The 23,435-nt window shown below is 42.6% G+C and overlaps 1 protein-coding gene across 1 annotated transcript in view; it reads left to right on the forward strand.

The window, feature by feature from the left end:
• Positions 1-23,435, forward strand: part of dnah5 (dynein, axonemal, heavy chain 5) — a 302,757-nt gene that overhangs the window by 257,759 nt on the left and 21,563 nt on the right. Inside the window, exons 71-76 of the mRNA XM_078200599.1 lie at positions 5,067-5,216; positions 5,866-6,111; positions 11,323-11,542; positions 14,236-14,441; positions 15,520-15,723; positions 16,250-16,465. Of these exons, the coding sequence (XP_078056725.1) occupies positions 5,067-5,216; positions 5,866-6,111; positions 11,323-11,542; positions 14,236-14,441; positions 15,520-15,723; positions 16,250-16,465 (1,242 nt within the window). The remainder of the gene's footprint in view (positions 1-5,066; positions 5,217-5,865; positions 6,112-11,322; positions 11,543-14,235; positions 14,442-15,519; positions 15,724-16,249; positions 16,466-23,435) is intronic.

Genomic DNA, 23,435 nt, shown 5'->3' on the forward strand with positions numbered 1-23,435 from the left:
ACTCTGGGGTGGTTCCCGCAGATTGGAAAACAGCAAATGTGACGCCACTGTTTAAAAAAGGAGGTAGACAAAAGGTAGGTAACTATAGGCCGGTTAGCTTAACTTCTGTAGTAGGGAAAATGCTTGAATCTATCATCAAGGAAGAAATAGCGAGACATCTGGATATAAATTGTCCCATTGGTAAGACACAGCATGGATTCATGAAGGGCAGGTCATGTTTGACTAATTTGGTGGAATTCTTTGAGAACATTACATGTGCAGTGGACAGTGGGGAACCTGTGGATGTGGTGTATCTGGATTTCCAGAAGGCATTTGACAAGGTGCCGCACCAAAGACTGCTACATAAGATAGAGGTGCACAGTGTTACGGGTAATGTTTTAGCATGGATAGAGGATTGGTTAACTAACAGAAAGCAAAGAGTGGGGGTAAATGGGTGTTTTTCTGGTTGGCGATCAGTGACTAGTGGTGTGCCTCAGGGATCAGTGTTGGGAGCGCAATTGTTTACGATTTACATAGATGATTTGGAGTTGGGGACCAAGTGTAGTGTGTCAAAATTCGCAGATGACACTAAGATGGGTGGAAGAGCAAAGTGTGCAGAGGACGCTGAAAGTCTAAAGGGATATAGATAATCTAAGTGAGTGGGCGAGGGTCTGGCAGATGGAGTACAATGTTGGCAAATGTGAGGTCATCCATTTTGGTAGGAATAACAGCAAAATGGACTATTATTTAAATGGTAAAAAACTGCAGCATGCTGCTGCTGTGCAGAGGGACCTGGGAGTCCTTGTGCAGGAATCTCAAGGAGTTGGTTTACAGGTGCAGCAGGTAATTAAGAAGGCAAATGGAATTTTGTCCTTCATTGCTAGAGGGATGGAGTTTAAAAACAGCGAGATTATGTTGCAGCTGTATAAGGTGCTGGTGAGGCCACACCTGGAATACTGTGTACAGTTTTAGTCTCCTTACTTGAGAAAGGATATACTGGCACTGGAGGGGATGCAGAGGAGATTCACTAGGTTGATTCCGGAGTTGAGAGCGTTGGCTTATGAGGAGAGACTGAGTAGACTGGAGCTATATTCACTGGAATTCAGAAGAATGAGGGGAGATCTTATAGAAACATATAAGATTATGATGGAAATAGGTAAGATAGAAGCAGGGAAGTTGTTTCCACTGGTGGGTGAAACTAGAACTAGGGGGCATAGCCTCAAAATAAGGGGAAGCAGATTTAAGACTGAATTGAGGAGGAACTTCTTCACACAAAGGGTTGTGAATCTCTGGAATTCCCTGCCCAGTGAAGCAGTTGAGGCGACCTCATTGAATGTTTTTAAGGCAAGGATAGATACATTTTTGAACAATAAAGGAATTAAGGGTTATGGTGAGCGGGCAGGTAAGTGGAGCTGAGTGCACAAAAAGATCAACCATGATCTTATTGAATGGCGGAGCAGGTTCGAGGGGCCAGATGGCCGACTCCAGCTCCTAGTTCTTATGTTAATGATAATGGGATTCTGGCCCATTGAAGACAGATGAAGGCTGGATAATTGAATCAAGTTTTCTGTTTTCATAGTGGAGGAAGGGGACAAAATCCTAGTGATACAAGTGGACTTTGAAGTAATTCATGCGAAGAAAAGGGCTCTCTACAATTTCTAACCCACTAAAGCCAATTATAACCACATTTGCCTTTGATGAAAAAATAGGGAGAACAGTGGATACAGATGATGCAGACAAAGATTATCAAAATGGATTGTGACCGCTAATGCAATGGGACAGATATTTGGCAAATGAAATGTAACATTAATAAATGTAAAGGATCACATTTAAATTGAAAAGCAAAACATGGGACATGAGTTTATAATTAATGGAATTGAATTAATACATAAAGACTAGAAAGTGAATGGAAAAGTGGTTAGCAATAATTTTTCAATGTCTACATAATGAGGAGGTGGAGGAGGGAAGCAACTGCAAGAGTTAATGAGGTATTCTGCATTTGTTCAGAGCAATGGAGAACAAGTATACAGACATTATTTTGAGACTTTACAAGAAATTGTTGGAATGCTATGTTCAATTTTCTTCAATTCACTCCATATGCATTGAAACGGTGCAGAAACAGGACAATGGGAATTAGTAGGGTAAATACATGAGGTACGGGAATAGGACCGGGGTGGGATTGTTATTGGTGCAGACTCGATGGGTCGGATGGTCTCCTTCTGCGCTGTAGATTCTAATATGACCAATCTCAAAGATAAAGGAGTTAATTCATAAGGAAAGATCAGAGAGACATGTTTCCAGCGCTGAAAGAATGGAGAATCTCCTCAAAGTACAAAAATGTAAAATAGTGGCTGTGATTCTCCCGAATTGGGGTTAAGTGCCCACGCCAGTGGGGCATCCTTGGGGGTTACCCGCTGACATTAGCAGTGTCTCCCACCTGATAGATGCTAATTTATTCATAGCCGACCAGCCCGACTGTTGTGAGACCGGGCCACCGACTTTAAAGGGCAACCCGATCTCCATGCTCGTTTAACAGTCCCCCTCCCCCCAAAAAGTGGAATAGTATCTCCCCCCACTGAGCAGGGGAGCACTACCAACCTTACTAAAGAGGGGCATCCTCCCCACTCATCCACAAAAAATGGACACCCCCCCACCCCATCCACTCAACTTTCCCCCCCTTCAGACCACTCCGTTCAGCCTCCCTTAAGGCCAAACACCTTGGCAGTGCCAACAATGCACTAACACCCTGACCTGGGCCCTGAGGCGGCTCGAGGAGATACGTCCAGTGGTCATTTGCCCCTCTGCTGATGAAGTAGTTTGCAAAAGAGGAAGTTAAACCATAGGCTATCAATCAGGATTAGACACTGTCTACATTGTGGTCTGGATCAATGGGGTACTCCTATGAACAGAAATCAAAATAAATACAAATGGTTGTAGGATGATAGAAATCCCTTGATCTGACAGCTGACTCTTTTATGAGGCAATGCAGGTTGAACTTGTTGCAAATCAAAGGCTTCAAGCGCAATGGAGAGGGTCTCAACGATTTCTGCTTGCTGGGAAGCCACAGCAACTTCAAATCAAAACTGTATGCATACATAGGGCTGAGTGCACAGCTGGGCAGACTGTCGGAGGACTTCAAAGTGGTGTGATCTCACCTGCAGCTTCTGACAGGGAGAAAGGAAAATCTCTCCTGCAGAATGGAATGCTGCAATAATAAAAATCCTGCCAGGTGACCAGCTTCATGGAAGCTAAAGTAACCTGGCCACCTCATAATTTGCCCAGCTAACAGGCAGGAATGTAGAAATTTATCACAGATCTACTTGAAATCACCATGCCAACCAAGGGTGATCTTCAGGTCTGCCAGGACTAGAAGGGACAGTCCAGCCACAACATTCCCATCCCGGCAGAGAGGCGAGGTCTACCCCCAGCCTGAGGCCATCCAACCTTCAGGACCCTCAAGGGACCCCTTCTCTGCAGCATGGCAGCAGCAGAGGGGCAAATGGACCTACCTTCCCGAGCGCTCTCAGGGCCCAAATCACCAAGCCAGGGTGTTGTTTCCAGTGATAGTGCACTGTTAGAACCATAGAATAGAACCATAGAACCCCTACAGTGCAGAAAGAGGCCATTCGGCCCATCGAGTCTGCACCGACCACAATCCCACCCAGGCCCTATCCCCATATCCCTACATATTTACCTGCTAATCCCTCTAACCCTCATATTTACCCACTAATCCCTCTAATCTACGCATCCTGGGACACTAAGGGGCAATTTAACTTGGCCAATCAACTTAACCCGCACATCTTTGGACTGTGGGAGGAAACCGGAGCACCCGGAAGAAACCCACGCAGACACGAGGAGAATGTGCAAACTCCGCACAGACAGTGACCCAAGCCAGGAATCGAACCCAGGTCCCTGGAGCTGTGAAGCAGCAGTGCTAACCACTGTGCTACCGTTCCGCCCATTGTGCTACCGTGCCGCCCATTTTATTTGGCATCTAATGATTTGACCAAATATCTATTCTGAATTTGTGCTTCATTAATTTTCACTTATGTGCATTTATTTACTTTATTTCTTTGACATATTATAAAATCTAGATGTATACAATTAGGGTTTACCATGTATATACTGGGGGCGATCCTCCAGTGTCGGAGGACTTCAAAGTGGTGTGATCTCACCTGCAGCTTCTGACAGGGAGAAAGGAAAATCTCTCCTGCAGAATGGAATGCAATAATAAAAATCGATTCCTGGCAGTGCTAAGGTGCTTGACCTGAAGGGAGGCTGAGAGGGAAGGGGCCTGACTGGGAGGTCTGATGGGGAAGGAGGCCTTTTAGGGGATCAGAATGGGGGGTCTGAGGAGAAGGGGGCCCCTGGAGGGGGAAGGGGACCTGAGCGGGGTACCTTATGCTTGCATGGTGGGGGGGGGGGGGGGGGTGGGGAGAATAGATGCCTCTCATTGCTGAGGGGTTGGTGATGCTTCCTCAACCTCTGGATTTAATACATCAGGTCTTTTCGCTTGTGAGGACCTGTACCAAAGGCCGCCCAGTGCAGATCCCGCTGGGAAGGTGGGTGAATAGTGAGGGCCATTTGTATTGGGCTGCAAGCCTGCTAATTGTATTTAAATGTGTGTATTTGAATATTAATAGATTTCCTGCCCACTCTGGCTAAGAACCTAACTGGCATCAGCAGTGTGGCCTGGGGGGGTCGCAGCGGGTTTGGCGACTGGCGCCAAACGCGCTTTCCAGTCAGCTCCGAATTCTCTGGGTCATCACGATTGCCGATCAGAGCTAGCTGGCCCGGAGGATCGCCCCCAGTATATACATGGTAAACCCTAATTGTATACATCTAGATTTTATAATATGTCAAAGAAATAAATAAATGCACATAAGTGAAAATTAATGAAGCACAAATTCAGAATAGATATTTGGTCAAATCATTAGATGCCAAATAAACACTCAAAACACAGTTAAGTTAAGTGGTTAAACTGGGACTTGGATGTGGGCTGGATGAGCCTTTCTTCTCCTTGAATTTTCTTTACAAGACAATGAAGACCCTTTCAGTTCACCTAACCTACGGTGTTATTTGAATAGATTGGAAGAAATGAGAAACTGTGGAAAAATTGGTTTGATAAAGAAGCTCCTGAGGAAGAACTTCTACCAAATGCTTATGACCAATCCTTGGACTGTTTCAGACGTCTTCTCTTGATCAGATCTTGGTGTCCTGATCGAACCATTGCTCAGGTACTCATTAGAATGTAAATGACTACAGGTATTAATGAATTATACATCTGTTAAATTTAGAGACTGAACCATTCCTTTTTCTTTAAATTTCAAATCTTGATCATCATTTATCATGGATATAAATCTTAATAAAGTTGCATATTAGATTCCACATTGCTTAAACAAGCAGGTTAATTTTGGTTTGTACAATGACATTGAATGTGAATTTAATTGAACTGTATATTTAATAATTAATGATATTATTTGAAGTTATTATGTGGTTTCATTTGTGAAAATAAAATTTAAAATATGCTAATCTGGTTCGTGTGCTTGCTGGGCAAGAACCAGGTTACGTTGTGGTGCACTCTACACACTATGGTGACCGTCCCCCCCAAACAAACAATTCTCTGGCACCGTGCGGCCCAGGCGTGATCTGGGCATGAGCGCGCGAGGCTGGAGAATTGCCCCCAGTAATTTCAAAGTTATGAAAAGGGAAACATTACTTTTTTATTATTAAAGAGAAAAGTAATTGAATGGCTGTGTATTTCATTACATTTCATTTATATAGTAAATACTATGTTGTAATCTTATGTAATGTTGGTGTTGGAAGCTGATTTGCAGTAGGACTGTTTACCAAACTTATTCTTTAATTTTGCCATTTGTTATTTAGGCTCGTAAATACATTATGGATGCAATGGGAGAAAAATATGCAGAAGGACTTATCCTGGACTTGGAAATGACCTGGGAGGAATCAGATAGACACACTCCTCTCATCTGTTTTCTGTCGATGGGTTCTGATCCCACAGATTCGATCATAGCTTTGGGAAAAAGAGTCAAAATAGAGACTCGTTGTGTCTCTATGGGTCAAGGGCAGGAGATCCATGCCCGTAAGCTTCTCCAGCACACCATGACAAACGTAAGAGAAAACATCCACAATATAATGAGTGTTATTATGTAGGATTAAATAGTTTTATTTAAGAGCACATAAGCATGCTGCCAAAGCTTTTTAAAACAAAATTATCTCAAATATTCGACAGTCAGGTATTTGCGATAGTCATGTGATTGGGAGGGTAGTTAGAAATTCAGGAGGGGAGCGAGAGGGGCTTGGGGGGGATTAGTTGGAGTGTGGATGGGTTGGTCTGGGTTAGGGGTTGTCAAAGGAAAGGTTGGTCACCCTGTGGGGAATCAGTACCATAGTTACCCAGTTAGAAGTGATTTTAATCCTTTGGACTTTTCGTGGATAACTATTCTGCTAAAAAGGTCGGGACCATCTGAAGTCATCCATTTAAATTGGAGTTTCAGATGGTTCCCGGTCCAGGGTAATTGCCTATCGGAAGGTTAAACTTTCCTGACGGTTCCAATGCAGTCCTTGCACAGGGACATCAGGTGGTGGGGGAGACTTCAGTGCATCTTCTGGGTACCTCAGGGGTATGACCCCCCTCTCCCCAAGTGATTAAACCATAAAGCTGCTTTAGTTGCATCTTCTACAGCTGATCTTGCAGAATTAACAAATGCCTCTAAAATATTGCTACGAACCATGAACTAGATCGTTATAAGTGTGTTTATGCAAGGAGTGAACTGTCAAAAACTGCTGACACAATTTGTGGCTATTAACCTAAATATGGCGAAATACATTAGGTAATATCCCAATAAATTTTCCTTGCAGAAGTTACAATTTATAAATTCAAATTTTCATAATGCCTTATTTATTTTAATATGGAAGTTAGGGGACTTTCAGAACTGTTGTATCATTCAATAAAAATAACTGATCTTGTAACGAAAGATTCACGCTAATGGCATAAATGATTTTGGCCCTACTTCCGTAAGTTCTTAACTGGAGTTATGGTTGACATTCTAGACAAGAGACATCACCATTTCCCTCCCCACGCCCTCCCCCATGTAAATTCAGGCTCTTTTTACAAAAGTTACTTTTGTATCTCATTGTTTTTTGATTGAAACTGTTTGACAGCATTTGCTAAATTTGTAGTTGGCATTTCTGAAATAGCGAGCAAATGGAACAAAATTATATCATACAAAAATGCACTGCTATTAATAGAGTCATACAAAAAAACTCCGACATAGTTGTAATGCCTTGTGCATCACAATATATAACCCCTACTTGCCTAAAGCCCTGTAACCTCCTGTGAAAGACAAACGAAAGATAAACACCTCTGCCAATTAGGAGAAAGAAACCTAGAAAATTCCCCCACACAGGTGATTGTAACTAGTCCAGTAGCTCACACTAGCCTTGATTTACATTACAGGATTTCTACCTGTTGTACAAAGTGATCTTTGTTGCAGCTGGGTCCAGTTGGTATACAGCAAATTAGCAATCACCAGATGATCTGGCAACCTATCCTATAGATTCACTATTCTCTAAGAAAAAAGTCCCCTTGTATTTAATTTAGCTATGTCCTTAAATAAATCATCCATTGGTTCATCCTGACTTAACCAGTTGAAATAATTAGTCTACAAAAGATACAGTCCAATCCTTTCATTATTTTATTAACTTCAATCAAATTCCTCTTGTAACACTACATTTTGAGAGTATAGAAGCTCACCAAGCCTGTCTGAGAAGGTTTTAAACTGGGAATTAATCTGTGGCCCTCCTTTCATTCTTTCAAAAGCGTCAATATCCACCACCATATAAGGGGACCAAAGTTAGACATCATTTTCAAACAGAAGCCTAAGATCTATGGGACGAAATGGAATGCAGAGTTTTACAGCAAACACATCTTGTGAATGTACCTGAGAATCTGTTTGCTTTAGTTAATTTCCTGGCATTGGCTATAAGCCTTTAGAGTTGGAAGCATTAATACACCCAAATCTCTTATTTTCATTACTGGCTTTATTTCTTTTTCCATATAGGGTGTACATATGTTTAATGTTTGACTTCCCCCATATATAAAACTGCACCATTCTAAATTAAACATAATTTGCTATCAACATTGGCAGAATACTTCACCACATCTGGGTCTGCATGTAGTAGTTGAGCAACTGCTAGTCCTAACTTTCGTACATGTCTTGGTAATGTCTGCAAACCTGTGAATCATTTCTGCAACACCTTCATCAAGATCATCTTTAAAAATAGTAAATATTGAAGGTGCTAATACTGATCCAGAACCAGTCTCAAGCAGATCTAAATTCATTGACAATCATTTCATGTCTACAGCATTCAGCAATTCTTTATCCACCACTGTTTTTTGTTACAACACAGAAAGAGGCCATTAAGCCTGTCAAGTGTGCACCTGTTCTCCAAATAAACAATGCAACTTGTGCCATTCCCCACTTCCTCCCCATAACCTTGCACATTCTTCCTTTTCAGATAATAATCCAATTCCCTGTAGAATGCCTCAATTGAGCCTGCCTCCACTACACTCCCAGGCAGTGCATTCCAGATCTTAACCACTCATTGTCTGAAATATTTTCTCCTTATGCCACCATTCTTAATTCTGTGCTCTCTCATTCTCTATCTTTCCGCCAGTGGGAAGTTTCTCCCGATCTATTTTGGCCATACCCCCCATAATTGTGAATACCTCCATAAAATCTCCTCTCAACATTATTTTCTCCAAGGAAAACAATTGCATCTTCTTCAATCTATCAACACAACTGAAGTTCCACATCTCTGGAACCATTCTGGCATAAGTTGAATGGTAGCATATTGGTTATAGAAGCACAGAATATAGGAACAGAAGGAGGCTATTCTGGTCACCCAACTCAATAGTCTGTTCCCACGTCTCCCCACCCCCCTCCCCTTAATCTTTTCGCCCCAAGAGCTATATTTACTCCTTCATGACAAAATAAATGATTTAGCCTCAACTACTTTCTGTGGTAGCAAATTCCACAAGTTTACCACTCTCTGGGTGGAGAAATTTCTCCTCATTTCAGTCCTAAACTGTGACCCCTGGTTCTGGACCCCCCCGCTATTGGGAACATCCTTCTTGCATCTACCCTGTCTAGTCCTGTTAGAATTTTATAGGTTTCTATGAGATCCCCTTTCACTCTTCTGAAGTCCATTGAATATAATCCTAACTGACTCAATCTCTCCTCGTACTTCAGTCCAGCCATCCCAAGAATCAGTCTGGTAAACCTCATCTGCACTCCCTCAGATAAGGAGGCCAAAACTGCACACAATATTCCACGTGTCGCCTCAACAAGGTCCTGTAACTGCATCAAGAAATCCTTGCCCCTGTACTTCAATCCTCTCGCTATGAAGGCCAACATACCATTTGCCTTCTTTACCGCCAGCTGCATCTGCGTGCTTACCTTCAGTGTGCTGTGTACGAGGATGTCCAGGTCTTGTTACACCCTCCCCTCTCTTAATTTATGGCCATTTAGATAATAATCTGTCTTTGTGTTTTTGCTACCAAAGTGGATAACTTTACAATAGCTGAGATCCTAGCAAGGATCCTTGAGGTACCCCACTAGTCAATGTCTGCCACTCGGAAAATGACCCATTTATTCCTACTTCATTTATTCCTGTCTGCCAACCAGTTTTCTATCTATCTTCATCCACTACCCCCAATCCCATGCACTTAATTTTACACGCTAATCTCTTATGTAGGACTTTATCAAAAGCCTTCCAAAAGTCCAAAAAAGCCACATCCACTGGCTCCCCCTCATAACCTCTACTAGTGCCATCCTCAAATAATTCCAGTAGATTTGTCAGGCATTATATTACTGGATTAATCATCCAGAGACATGAGTTCAAATAGCATCATGTAAACTTAATAAATCTATTAAGAAAGCTATCATCTGCAATGGCGACCATATAACTGTAAGAAGTCTCACAACACCAGGTTAAAGTCCAACAGGTTTATTTGGTAGCAAATACCACATCATGACCATATAACTGCCAGATCATTATAAATTCATTTTATTAAATATTAAGAACATTTGGTTTTTAAGGGGAGGCAGTGTCATAGCGGTACTGTTGCTGGACGAGTAATCCAGAAACCCAGGGTAATGCTCTGGAGACCTGGGTTTCAATTCAATAAAAATCTGGATTTAAAAGTCTAATGATGACGATGAAACTATTGTCGATTGTCATAAAAACCTATCTGGTTAGTTGTCTTTACCCGTTCTGAGCAACATGGTGGCACAGTGGTTAGTACTGCTGCCTCACAGCACCAGGGACCCGGGTTCAATTCCCTTCTTGGGTTACTGTCTGTGCAGAATCTGCATGTTCTCCCTGTGTCTGCATGGGTTTCATCCGGGTGCTCCGGTTTCCTCCCGCAGTCTGAAAGACATGCTGGCTCGGTGGATTGGCCATGCTAAGTTCTCCCTCAGTGTACCTGAACAGGTGCCAGAGTATGTTGACTAGGGAATTTTCACGAACTTCATTACAGTGTTAATGTAAGCCTACTTGTGACACTAATGAATAAAATAAATAAATGCTGGCCAAGTCAGTGATGCCCATATCCCATGAACGATAAAAAATGTTCTTCAGGGAATATGACCTATCATCCTTACCTAGTCTGCCTTACATTCCAGACTCACAACAGACTCTTAACTAATCTCGGAACTGGCCCAGCAACCACTCAGTTAAGGGCAGTCATGGATAGCAATCAATCCCAGGCTTGTCAGTGATGCCCGCGCCCTGTGAATGGTTTTTTTGAAGTATCCAATTCCATTGAGCTATTAAGGTTAAGTAATCTCACAGTGCCTGTACCAACTTTCGAAGGGTCTGTGAATGGATATTAACTGGGCCTATTTTAAAGTTCCCTTTTCTTTCCTAAATAATATTCTCATCAATTTTATTAAGAGTTTTTGTTGTTATTAGTGCATTATGTTGTCAGTTGAGCATAATTCTCAAGAGTGAATTAATGCAAAGTACTAGTTAAGTATCTCACGATGCCCTGAGAGTCCTTCCTAAACTTTTTTGTGCATCTTTAAATGACCCAGTACAGGTCCTCTGACATTTCATGTAGCTGCAAAAGCTTCTCCTATTACTGCTGCAGTTGCCCACAATCCACTTTTCCATTAAACCTTCAACTGATCTATGAGCACCCTCAGTTCTTTTTAACTATTTGTGTACGTAATGTTTGTTTTGGTGTGTATTATCTACTTTCAGTTGTATATTTTTTCCTGACAACAGATACTTAACCATTGATTCTCTCTTTGTTAGGGTGGCTGGGCTCTGCTGCAGAATTGCCACTTAGGTCTTGATTTCTTAGATGAGTTAATGGACATCATTACAGAAACAGATAATATCCACGAAACTTTCCGTCTTTGGATGACAACTGAGGTCCATAACCTTTTCCCTATCGCACTTCTCCAGATGTCAATCAAATTCACCAATGAGCCTCCACAAGGCTTACGGGCAGGTTTAAGAAGGACCTACTGCGGTAAACCAATAAGTTTTTGAAACCTGTTTTTGTCTCTTTTGAAATACAAGGACTTGTGAGTATTAGTTTGCTAACTATGGAGAAATAGCAGGGAAATGCAATTTGGTGGTTAGCTCACTCCGTGAATTAAAACAAGTGCAACAAACAAATCTGACCCCTTCTGTGCTGTAAACTTCTATGGTTCCACAGTTCCAACTGGAGCTAAGGCAAAATCTTAGCAGATCTCCAGATCAAGGCTGGAAAATGGATTAGAGCTTGGTTCTGCCAGGATTATGTTTCATATTTCACAAGGATATTTTCTGGGAGGGGTGGCCACCAGTGGTTCTTCTGCCTATCCTCCAATATCAAGTGAGTAAATCTGGAGGTGGGGAGGGGGAACAGGGTGGGGTAGGGGGAGTCCCTGGACTTTCTCAAGAATTACACTCTTGTAGGTCTGAAAGCTGATTTGAATCCTGATGAAACTAAAAAATGTTCAAACCATTAACAAGCAAAATAATTACCGGTAATCCTTTAGCCTTAAAAGCGTTTAATCCTTTTTAATCTTTGGAACCTCAGGTGGTCATTTGACATGCTAATAAAGCAGCTTTTCACCCCGCTAATGCAGATAATTCCATCCTCACGATTTGGGAAACAGGCCAAGTAATTGGGAAGGGATGCACTTATGACCACCCGACTGCACTTTCACGAGCACAGTGAGCCAATTTGGAATTGTTACCTCAAGCTTCTATTTTCCAATCCCATTACGTAAACCCCAGGCTAAGCTCAGTAGGCCAGCTTCCTAAGTTTTCCTAGCTAATTCAAAACATAAACTTCAAAGGAGTTGACCAGAACTAGAGGGCACAGCCTCAAAATAAAGGGGGGTCAGTTTAGGACAGAGTTGAGGAGGAACTTCTTCTCTCAGAGGGTGGTGAATCTCTGGAATTCTCTGCCCACTGAAGTGGTGGAGGCTACCTCGTTGAATATGTTTAAGTCACGGATAGATGGATTTCTGATCGGTAGGGGAATTAAGGGTTATGGGGAGCAGGCGGGTAAGTGGAACTGATTCACTTCAGATCAGCCATGATCTTATTGAATGGCGGGGCAGGCTCGAGGGGCTAGATGGCCTACTCCTGCTCCTATTTCTTATGTTCTTATGAGTTGAAGGCCAGCAGCTCTTTATTGCTTGTTAGTACCACTGTAAGCAGTGGCTGCAGTTGGCAGTGCACACAACACACCTGTTTAAAGATTTAGATTGCAATTTTGTGAATAATTGCTGATTACTATGCCGTATAAAAGCATTGAGACGATAAAACAAAGTCCTGCATGTATATTGACACTCGAATATTGATTAGGAGCAGTTTCTCTAGAGTGATGTATGTAGTCTTCACCCATGTACTTCGATTGAAGGTATGAAGTCGGCTGGCTGGCAGACAATGACGTATATCAGGATAGCTCAGGGACTGATGAAGAGGGCCCGCAGCTTCTCAAAGGTGGCATTGGAGGTGTTAGTGTAAAAGGTACAGCAGAGGAGCAATGTCTTTAACCTGGAGGTTGGGAAAGAGGCCACAGAGGCAAGTAATGTGACAGATGTAGGAGGAGATCACTGAAGTCATAGTCAGGACATGGATTTAGTACCACAAAATATTGACTGTTTGGCGACACGGTGGTTAGCACTGCTGCGTGGGTTTCCTCCGAGTGTTCAGTTTCTTCCTACAGTCCAAAGATGTGCAGGTTAGGTGGATTGGCTGTGATGAAATTGCTCCTCAGTGTCCCAAAATGTGTCGGTGAGGTGGATAAACCATGGTAAAAATGAGCAGGGTTTTGGCGATAGGATGGGGGCTGGGCAAGATGTTTTTTCGGAGATTCGGTGTAGACTCAATAAGCCAAATAGCCTCCTATTCCAGTATAACTATTCTATAAATTGTTGCAGTGAAATCTCAAACACATTTCTCAATAACGACATCACCAACAGCATCACAATCTCAACACACTGCATTCTCCAAGTAACTATGCTGACATTCACAGGCACTACTCGCATCTCGGTCCCATCTTGGAAATTGGAGCAGTAGTCAGCAAAATGGCATGCAGCCTCTTTAATGAGTGTTAGGGATATTTAAAGGGTAATCCGCCAAGGTTTAATCAACCTCTGTTTGGCAATTCCTAGTTTCTAATTAAACTCCTTTACCAAGGTGGAATCATGCTCTAAAGATGGGTTAATGAGTAATTGCAGCCCATGACCCATCTCTGCTATCACACAGCATCTATAGCCCCTCAACTACCACTGCTAAATCGGGGAGGAAAGCCCTCAGTGTCTTGAGAATGAAATGTTATTCAAGGTACTCTGGTGCAGAAAAGAGGTGGAAGTTCTGGCCAAAATCCTTCCCTCATGTAGCACCACTGTGAGCAAATTATTATTCATCTTATAATTTGTGGGAGTTTTCCTTTTTTTCTTAATTTCTTATCTGATCGACCTGTTTTGTATTTCTAACTTTTCTTTTGTTTGTTCCAGTACATTAACATTTTTTTATACAACTATGTATTGTAATGTACTGTGCAACCTGGATTTTTGTTTACAGATAATGGATATATTAATTTTGATAGTAACCACAGGTTTGTGTTTGAATCCATTGATTAGACAATTGCACAATTAATGTGAAAACTCCATGACAGTCTGTTATCCTGAGATCCTTTCCCATATTTACTTTTATCAACAGGAATCAGTCAGGATCTATTGGATGTTAGTAACATGACTCAGTGGAAGCCTATGCTGTATGCAGTAGCCTTTTTACACTCAACAGTGCAAGAACGACGCAAGTTTGGGCCTCTTGGTTGGAATATTCCATATGAATTTAACCAAGCTGACTTTAACGCTACTGTGCAGTTTGTACAAAACCATCTAGATGATATGGATATCAAGAAGGTGCAGTTGACAATTTTCTGTCTCGATTCTGCTCCTTGATTTGGAAAATTTAATAATTAAGCATAGCAATGTAATCTATTTCCATTCCTTCAAAGGGCAAACTGATTTCTGTTAGTATGTAATGCTGCCTTTACCATTAAAATGCACCTGAGCTGTAGTTTAGCAGCTTTCATGAACATTTCACATTGTTTACACTTTCTGTGTAGAGGGTTTTATTTGTAGCAGACTTGTTGAATTAGTTTGTACCAAGGGACATTGGGAATTGAACCAAAATGTCACGGGCAGGATTTTCCCCACAATCTGCTGCCACATGTTTCAAGGCAGTGGAGGCTGCCCACTATTGACTGGCGGCAGGATCGTCTCATCCTGCTGTTGTCGACAGGATTTCCTATCGAATCCACCAGTCGCTGCTGAGAAACCTGCAGCGGGGGTTGTGTTGTCAGCAGGATTGGAAGATCTCGCCAGCACGAGTGGCTGAGAAGTTTCAGCCTATGATCTTAAAAGACTTGAGACTGAATCTTGTCTCTGTTGGGGGAGAATGGAACACACTTCAAAAATTAATGAAGTGTCCTGGAACTTCTACATTTCTTCAGTTGGAGATCAGCAGAACCCTCAGAAAAATGGCACAACTGGCTGAAATTAGTCATTTGCACCAGGTTTTCCAGGCACCTATTACAAATAAGTTAGAACAGGACATCAGAAACTCCTCAAAATGTTGAGGAATTGGAAACTGGAAAATAATCAATATAAGCAGGGCGTGCAGCAGCATGTAAAGAGTTTGAAGAACATCTGGGACAATTCGGTAATCTGTAGAGGAGAGATGGGGGGGGAGGAGTATAATGTTTGAAGGGATGTATGAAACATCCTCTTTCTGTGGTTGCGACTGTCTTTCAGAGGACAAAAGAACTGATGGAACAAGATGAAATATGAACAATAGAAGATAGATTATTGTAACCACTGTAGTTTGGTGCTTTAATATTCTCCATAATCATCAAAACCAATCATGAAGTTCTTTGATCCTACATATTAGAAATGTTATATGGTGTTATTGCTTAATTTTCCCTTTATCTGTTCCCAGGGTGTTTCGTGGACCACAATGCGATACATGATTGGTGAAATTCAGTATGGTGGCAGAGTCACAGATGATTATGATAAAAGATTGCTGAACACATTTGCTAAAGTCTGGTTCAGTGAAAATATGTTTGCTTCAGACTTCTGCTTCTATAAGGGTTATAGCATTCCTAAATGCAATTCAGTGGATCAATACTTAGTGTACATTCAGGTTTGTAAACAGCTTAATCAACCTTCAACAGACCCATGCAATAGATCATTGTGAAAAAACTGTTCACAAGCTAAATAAAGTTCTTTTTTCTAATTTCCTAATAACTATTTTAAAATATCTAAATTAAAACATTGTATTTTCTTGGTTAACATTGTTCACTGAGTTTTACATGCTTTTGAATATAAGTTGAGTTCTAGTTTTCTAGAATTAAGCAAGAATATGCAGATATTTCTACAATGTCAATTGAGGTATAACATTTTATTAAAACATGTGACCAGCACATATCTGTTTTGGAATAGGAAATCTGACCAGCTATTTCCTTTATGCTGTAATTAGTTCACGCACTGCCATTAAACATTTGTTATTGTACACTATGATCATATATTTGCTCTTTCAGTTTTGTCATTTGTTATCTGTACTCGCACTATTACCATGTTACATGTCCTCTTACATTATTATCATGTTTTCCATAAATATATTAATGCTCTTGGATTTCTGAAAACATTTTACATTCTATACATCGTAGAGTCTTCCTACATATGACACTCCAGAAACATTTGGTCTGCACACAAACGCTGATATCACTTACCAGAGCAAACTTGCCAAGGATGTCCTGGATACTATACTTAGCATTCAGCCCAAGGACAGCTCCAGTGGAGGAGGAGAAACAAGAGAAGCTGTGGTGGCAAGGTTGGCCGATGACATGTTAGAGAAGTTGCCTGTGGACTATATACCATTTGAGGTAGGCAATAAACTAGGTAAAGAAATTAGATCAATGTAATATTTATTGGATCGTTGAAGTCCCAGCGCAATAAGATGCACATTTAATTGAGTCATTTAATGATTCAGTCCATTAATTATTAACCTTAAACTGGTGAAATTGAATGTTTGAGACTCGCTAATAATGTTATCATACCAGATGTGTAGTTTTATGGTTATTTTAAAGATTTCTCTACTGAAAATGAAGTTTTATTGCAGTTATCCAAATATCATGTCATTCATCTGCACTTTGTTTTACAACAGTTGAGTTTTTCAAATGTTCCAAGAGAGACACCAGGTAAAAGTAAGAGTTGCATTGCTTTGTAACGTGTATTTATTGTTTGTGTAAAGTTGATGTTAGTATTAACTAAAGGGAACTTTGAGCAGGCGTCTGCTGTTCATATCCAATGTACTGTGCAAGGAATGATGTGGAATGGAACACAGTGCAAGGAACACAGAGAGTAGTTCTTCTAATGGATCGAGTTTTGTTGCATATAAGATGCTTTTAAAGATATGCTCAGAGTTCTAGCTAGGTAAGTCTTTGTTTATGTTACTTGGTGCTTCCCTAGATGGAGTTTTCATTACTGTGCTCAAAACGGAAATGCATATTGTTGTACCTGTAATTCTCAGATACTTCCGACCAGCTTGCTTACTCAAATGTTTATCCCAGTGTCCTTATTTGCAACATGGACAAAGGACAAACACAAGTAAAGGTTCAATAAGTTTATTAATAATACTATTAACCCTTAAATTACCCACATAAAACAAGAGGATACCCCAGATTTAAGCATACTACCCGCAAAGATGGTTTGGTTAAACTACAGGCCTGATTCTCTGAGCCACTCTGGTCCATCGTCACGAAGGTGAGTCTCGATGGCAGCTTCTTCCTTCCTTCTCTGGTCAGTCTTCCGGATGGTCAAGGTCACCTCCCTCATCGAGTCTTCGCTGCTGGTCTGTCTGAGATGTGTACCTTTATCCCCCTGCTTGCCTGCCTTTCCAGAAACTTCTCTGGCTTCCAGCCAATGAGATCTCGGGAGGGGGTTCCAATACCCAGTGGGTTTCTTGATGTCTGCCTGACAAGACACCGGGGTCCACCTCAGGTGTGCATCTCCATGGTGGTGCTTACATGTAACCTGTTGCCATGTAAGATAACTGCAGGAACTCTAGATGACAGAAAGTCTGGCCCGATCTGGGCTTCTAACAATAGGCTGATGCATTTCAAAGGGGTGCGATGATCTCCTGCTGGGTCTCAGTAGATTGCAATGATCTTTGATGGGTGATTGATGGGCCAGGTCCAGACATGTTTCTGTGTATTTGTATATTTGACCTTAGTCAAGTCTGGCCTGCCTGAGGTTTGATTTTAATGTGCCCAATTCTTCAATTTAGGATATCCAATTTAATTAGCCTTAAAAATAGGCCCTGATTATATTACCACAATGCATTACTGTATTCATGATGTGGAGATGCTGGCATTGGGGTAAACACAGTAAGAAGTCACACAGCACCAGGTTAAAGTACAACATGTTTATTTGGTAGCACAAGCCACTAGCTTTCGGAGCGCTGCCCCTTCATCAGGTAAGTGGGAGTTCTGTTCACAAACAGGGCATATAAAGACACAAACTCAATTTACAAAATAATGGTTGGAATGTGAGTCTTTACAGGTAATCAAACCTTAAAGGTACAGACAATGTGAGTGGAGAGAGAGTTAAGCACAGGTTAAAGAGATGTGTATTGTCTCCAGCCAGGACCGTTAGTGAGATTTTGCAAGCCCAGGCAAGTCGTGGGGGTTACAGATAGTGTGACATGAACCCAAGATCCCAGTTGAGGCCGTCCTCATGTGTGCGAAACTTGGCTATCAGTCTCTGCTCAGCGACTCTGCGTTGTTGTGTGTCGTGAAGGCTGCCTTTGTGGCCAAACGGGCCATCTAAAATGGCGATTTGTAAAGCACTCTGGGACAATTGGGCAAGAACTAAAATGACAGGCTGCAGTTTGAAAGACAGAGACAAACAGGCTGCAACCCGGACGTGTGAATCCACAGGATATGGGTCATCTCCAGGATGAAAGAGACTTTCTGGTCACACTGGGTTGTTTACCAGACATAAGGGCACCATGACCCCTTATTTAGGAGGGAGGTATGTGACCTATGTGCCTCCAGCACCTACAGACATGGCCGTTGGGGACACACCCAGAGATCGGTGTGGCAGCACCTGATTGGACTCTTTATCGATTAGGGTGATCAAGTCCTGATCGATTGATTGGCAATGGCCAAAAGGGGCGTGAAACCCAACGGGGTATAAAGGGTGCTGCAGAACCAGGAATCTCTCTCTCTCGCTCTCTCTCTGACCCCATGAACGGGCTACAACAACAGTGAACATCGCCAGTGACGACCAGCATGAGGAGAGCCACCACACCCGAGAAGGAAGGAAGATCAGAGCCAGAGTGCCAGACCAGACCAAAGGACCAGATTACGCAGAAGACGACCAAGACCAACGCACAGATCAAGGTCAATATCTGCTTGGGTACTTGCCAGTCACGCAAAGTTAAGTTAAGGTCTTATATTGGACTTGAACTTTCGTATTTTCTTGTAAGATAACTTATCGTTGGTTGGGTGGGTGATTATTGATTGTGTGGGTTTAAATAAATATTGGTTGTACCAATAAGACGTCTAGTGTTAGCGTTTATTAACAGGGGGGTTGAGTTTAAGAGCCGTGGGGTTATGCTGCAACTGTACAGGACCTTGGTGAGACCACATTTGGAATATTGTGTGCAGTTCTGGTCACCTCACTATAAGAAGGATGTGGAAGCATTGGAGAGAATGCAGAGGAGATTTACCAGGATGCTGCCTGGTTTGGAGGGTAGGTCTTATGAGGAAAGGTTGAGGGAGCTAGGGCTTTTCTCTTTAGAGCGGAGGAGGATGAGAGGCGACTTAATAGAGGTTTATAAGATGATGAGGGGGATAGATAGAGTGGACGTTCAGAGACTATTTCCTCGGGTGGATGTAGCTGTTACTAGGGGGCATAACTATTGTGGGCATAGCTATAAGGTTCATGGTGGGAGATACAGGAGGGATGTCCGAGGTAGGGTCTTTACTCAGAGAGTGGTTGGGGTGTGGAATGGACTGCCTGCTGTGATAGTGGAGTCGGACACTTTAGAAACTTTCAAGCAGTTATTGGATAGGCACATGGAGCACACCAGAATGATAGGGAGTGGGATAGCTTGATCTTGGTTTCGGACAAAGCTCGGCACAACATCGAGGTCCGAAGGGCCTGTACTGTGCTGTACTGTTCTATGTTCTCTATGTACTCGTAGTTATTTGTCCACCGTAAAGGGTTAAAACAGACTATGCGGCAGATAAGAGGCAACACCTTAGAGAACGCTTACGCGAAGATCAGAGGCTGAATGCCCGTGACCGTGAAGTGTTCCCCAACAGGAAGAAAACACTCTTGCCTGGTGATTGTCGAGCGGTGTTCATTCATCCGTTGTCATAGCGTCTGCATGATCTCCCCAATGTACCATGCCTCGGAAAATCCTTTCCTGCAGCGTATCAGGTAGACAACATTGGCCGAGTTGCAAGTGTATGTACTGTGTACCTGGTGGATGGTGTTCTCACGTGAGATAATGGCATCCATGTCGATGATCTGTCACGTCTTGCAGAGGTTGTTGTGGCACGGTTGTGTGGTGTCATGGTCACTGTTCTCCTGAAGGCTGGGTAGTTTGCTGCGGACAATGCGTCCAGTACTTCCCCGGAGTGGAGAGGCTATGACACCTTCTCCGGAGCCTTCAACATGTCATTGATGAAGACGAACATCTCGCCAAGGCTATCCCCACACCTCACGTCTTGTCTTCAAACAGCCGCACAACCTCAAACAGACCATTGTCCGCAGCAAACTACCCAGCCTTCAGGAGAACAGTGACCAAGACACCACACAACCCTGCCACAGCAACCTCTGCAAGACGTGCCGGATCATCGACACTGATGCCATCATCTCACGTGAGAACGCCATCCACCAGGTACACGGTACATACACTTGCAACTCGGCCAACGTTGCCTACCTGATACTCTGCAGGAAAGGATGTCCCGAGTCATGGTACATTGGGGAGACCATGCAGACGTTACGACAACGGATGAATGAACACCGCTCGACAATCACCAGGCAAGAGTGTTTTCTTCCTGTTGGGGAACACTTCAGCGGTCACGGGCATTCGGACTCTGATTTTCGGATAAGCGTTCTCCAAGGCGGCCTTCACAATACACGACAACGCAGAGTCGCTGAGCAGAGACTGATAGCCAAGTTCCGCACACATGAGGACAGCCTCAACCCGGGATCTTGGGTTCATGTCACACTATCTGTAACCCCCACGACTTGCCTGGGCTTGCAAAATTTCACTAACTGTCCTAGCTGGAGACAATACACATCTCTTTAACCTGTGCTTAACGCTCTCTCCACTCACATTGTCTGTACCTTTAAGACTTGATTACCTGTAAAGACTCGCATTCCAATCATTATTTTGTAAATTGAGTTTGTGTCTTTATATGCCGTGCTTGTGAACAGAACTCCCACTCACCTGATGAAGGGGCAGTGCTCTGAAAGCTAGTGGCTTGTGCTACCAAATAAACCTGTTGGACTTGAACCTGGTGTTGTGAGGCTTCTTACTGTGTTTATTGTATTCATGAATACATAGAGCTCTCTTAAAGCAGCTGAAAATGTAAAGCATAGAATCCCTACAATGCTGAAAGAGGCCATTCGGCCCATCGAGTCTGTACCGACCACAATCCCAGCCAGGCCCTACCATCATAACCCCATGCATTTACCCTAGCTAGTCTCCCTGACACTACCGGGCAATGTAGCACGGCCAGTCCACCTAACCTGCACATCTTTGGACTGTGGGAGGAAACCGGAGCATCCGGAGGAAACACGTGCAGATACAGGGAGAATGTGCAAACTCTACAGAGACAGTGACCCGAGGCCGGAATTGAACCCGGGTCCCTGATGCTGTGTGGCAGCGATGCTAACGACTGTGTCACCGTGCTGCCCCATAAATGTTTTAGGACCAAAAAACAAATACTCCCTGTCAAATAAATATTTGAATTTTGATTAGTTGGGTTTTTAACCTGAGCAATGTGATATGCTGCATATCACCTGTGTAATGGCTTTGACACTGAATTTACACCAATTACTGGATTTATAATCCATGGGATCTCAAACCAAAATGATGTGTGACTGTGTCTCCAGGGGCTATGTTTCAGTCTCTCCTGATAGGAGTTTCACGTCATGATTCTGGATTCACGCTTGTAAATTTAGTTGTTGATGCAACGTAGAATTAATTTTCTGTCAAAACTATTGCTGCAGTGTAAATCCAGACTTAGAGTGCACCTCTAGCAAACAGAACTTTCACCTTGAGCAGGGCATAAGACAGGCATTAGTGGATAAGCCATCAATGGAAAGAACAATAGGACGAGGTTTATAAAACATGGCCAATCCAGTTGCACCTATTTTACGCACCAAACCAAATTGAAAATTCTGCCCAAGGCGTGTTTGTGTTTACAGAAAGGCATGCAGAAAATAGTACAAGTTGCAGTTTGCCAGTGAGTCATATATTTCAGTATGTTGGTTTATGTTATGAGTGGAATAGGGTCTAATTCAAATTATAGATAATACAACAATATTTTTATAGCCTTAAATTGAGTACAATGCAGAACAAATCTATCACTGGAAAAATTGCCAATTGAATAGTGGTAGACCCAGTATGCCTTAGTCAATTTTTTTCTGATGAAAGGGAAAAGGAAGAAACATCACAATAGTTTCTATAAATGAATACAAATTATAGTGGAGTGTTTTGGTATGTATCTTTCTTGATAGTAGGTGAATTAGAGATCAGAATAAGAAAGCATGAGTAATTGGTTAGCATGAATCCACCTTCTGTTGTTACGTTCCAGTGGCACAGTGGTTAGCACTGGTTAACACCTCACAGCACCAGGGACCCGGATTTGATTCCAGCCTTGGGTGACTGTGTGGAATTTGCACGTTCTCCCCATGCCTGCGTGGGTTTCTTCTGGGTGCTCTGGTTTTTTCCCACAGTCCAAAGATGCGCAGGTTAGGTTGATTAGCCGTGCTAAATTTCTCTTTAGTGTCACAAGATATATAGGTTAGGGGAATTAGCAGGGGAAATAAGCGTGGGTAAGAGTCAGTGCAGGCTTGATGAGCCGAATGGCCTCCTTCTGCACATAGGGATTCTATGAAAGCCAGGTGACGTGGATATAACTAGATTCAATCTCTATAAACATTTACTTACACAGTTACAGATTATAAACAAGCACCTCCCAACCCCAAAACTACTGTTGTAACCTGTATGTATCTAATCTTTTGATACAACCAGAAGGTTACCAATAACAAGGAACTCTGCCCTTTTTGAAAGAGACACCACTGATATGCTGAACCAGACACTTGGCAGCGATGTACAGAAGTCAAATCCAGGGGGAAAAATGCACCCCAAACTCAAATGTCCACAGAGTCTTGAATAAGTATTCATGATCCACCCGGATATATCCTTTATCCTGATCCAGGGAAAGGAAGGAGACCAACAGACCAGCCCTAAGGGAATGCTGGACCAAACCCCGGACCAAACCCCAAACCAAACCAAATGGATGATGTTGTGAATTGTCTGCTCTGGGACGTGCAGGACTGGTCAAGGTGAACATTGTTGTAACAAAGTTCTTATAGCCTTTCCCAGGAGGGAGATTAAACAGATGGAAATCACTCCTCTTGGACAGAAGGGCATATAACATCCCTGCCAATAGAGCAGCATCTCTCCAGTCAGCAGACTTTCCCCAAGGACCTGCCCAAATTTGCCCCCCCCCCAGATGTTACAAAACCATAGAAAAGTTACAGTGCAGAAAGAGGCCATTCAGCCCATTGTGTCTGTGCCAGGCAAAAAAGAGAAAAAAATAAACG

Source organism: Mustelus asterias, chromosome 2 (genome assembly GCF_964213995.1).
Source record: "Mustelus asterias chromosome 2, sMusAst1.hap1.1, whole genome shotgun sequence".
Classification (NCBI taxonomy): Eukaryota; Metazoa; Chordata; class Chondrichthyes; order Carcharhiniformes; family Triakidae; genus Mustelus; species Mustelus asterias.